At 55.6% G+C, this 1,833-nt stretch overlaps 1 protein-coding gene across 1 annotated transcript in view; it reads left to right on the forward strand.

The window, feature by feature from the left end:
• LOC104625272 (urotensin-2 receptor-like) overlaps positions 1 to 385 on the forward strand; it is a 1,528-nt gene extending 1,143 nt beyond the window's left edge. The window contains 1 exon segment of the mRNA XM_010292854.1: positions 58 to 385. Coding sequence (XP_010291156.1) covers positions 58 to 385 — 328 coding nt within the window.
• Positions 386 to 1,833: the final 1,448 nt, after the last annotated feature.

Raw genomic sequence — 1,833 nt, forward strand, 5'->3', positions numbered from 1 at the left:
CGGGGCCCCGGGGCTGCCAGTGGCGGGCCGGGCCTCCACCCGGCGGCTCTTCTCCAGGATCTCTGCCATCGTGGTGGCCTACTGGGCCTGCTTCCTCCCCTTCTGGGCCTGGCAGCTGGCTGGGCTGTACTGGAGCAAGGGGCTGGGCATCAGCCCCGCCACCCAGGCCTACCTCAACTTCGGCATCACCTGCCTTGCTTATGGCAACAGCTGCATCAACCCCTTCCTCTACACCCTGCTTGCTGGCAGCTACCGCCGGCGTCCTGGCTGCAGCGGCATGGGCACGGCACGGCCCCCGGTGCCCTCCCAGGAGGCTGCAAAAGGCCTGGTGGGAGGCCACAGCACGCCCCTGGCTTTTAGGATGTTGTCGGGGTCTGTGGGGTAAAGTAAGGGGTGAGCAGTGCCCCACGTTGGGAACATCTTCCAGCCTTTGGCTGGGGTTGAGCCAAGAAATAAAAGTACATAACCTTCCATGCTGGTGTGCAGTGTCTTCCATCGAAGTTGTTGCGGTGCCTTCCCCTTCATGCCTTCCCCTTTGCAAGGCTGCTCACCCTCCTCAGCTAGGAGGAGGACATTTTCTTGACTCCATCCTTTGGTCCTTCAGCCCTCGCACACCAGCCTCCACCTTGCGCAAGGCTGGGGAGTGTGTAGAAGGGAGCAGTCAGCCTTGATACATCTAAATTATACAGCTGGGGAACCCTCGCCACCCCTCACCTCCTCACTAGCAACGAGCCAAGCCATAACAAAGTTAGGATAACAGTGAGTCACAGATTTCACAGGACCAGTGAGTCACTTCAGGAAGCAGCCACGCTAGCAGGAGACCTGAATAAGGTTCATCCTCTTGTGGTTAAGCTCACACGCAGCTTTCTTCCCCCACCCACCACAAAAAAATCTTTGAAGAGTCTTTCTTAAAAAAGACTCCCAAATGCAGTTAAGAGACGTGAGATTGCCCTGCAGTACAGCTCGGGGAGGTCAGCACATTTGCTTAGCTTTCAAGATCAGCCCAGCAGAGGAAGCTGCAAGGAGAGAGCTCCACTACGTGTCCATCATCACTGCTCATGGAGGGGGCCCTCACCAGCGCCAGTCCCTGCTGTGGGACTCTCTGGCCTACCAAATACCGTGTACCCCAGTCTGTCAGACTGCGTCAACACCACTGCATGAACTGGGCCAGGTCTCTCGCCTTGAAGCCATTTAGCCTAGTGTGCACCTTACTTCCATACAGCTAAACTCGCTTTTCATCCCCAGAAAGGATGGCCTCATCCATATCACCCCACAGGCAGAGTCCTCAAGCTATGCTGTCCCCCAGCCATGCCTATGCACAGGTTGGCAATGTTAGAGGTCATGTTTACTATTATAGATGTAGCCCTAAAGAGCGGGATGTGATTATCCAGAGCAGACTGGCTGTGGGCAACATGGGGCTTCAAGAGAGATCCAGCTGCAGTACAAATTGCTTGTACACCCCAAGTGTTTCTGCCTCCCAGCACAAAAGCCCATCTTGAGCCCCTGTCTCCAACTCATCTCTCTCTTCCTCCTCAGCCCCTCAATTCCTAGCAGCCAAGCCTCCCTCTGCATGGGTATCTATCTGAGACACAGGACCTGGCAGAGCCTCATGAATTGTGGAGCAAGAATGAGAGGTGCTGCTGCCATCGGAGCAAGTTCCCATGCTCCAGCTGCTCTGCAGCTGCTTAATGGGAGGAATCAGCTGAGCCAGGCCTGCAGGGAGTCCTTGTAAGACATCAAATTGTTTGTGCTTCATGTTGCTCATGGACAAGCCTGGAAATGAGGACCCAAAGGTTGGGTCCTTCCATTCCAGGCCTACCTGGTAGCTGCTGT

Source organism: Phaethon lepturus, unplaced genomic scaffold (assembly GCF_000687285.1).
Source record: "Phaethon lepturus isolate BGI_N335 unplaced genomic scaffold, ASM68728v1 scaffold45948, whole genome shotgun sequence".
In the NCBI taxonomy this organism is placed as follows: domain Eukaryota; kingdom Metazoa; phylum Chordata; class Aves; order Phaethontiformes; family Phaethontidae; genus Phaethon; species Phaethon lepturus.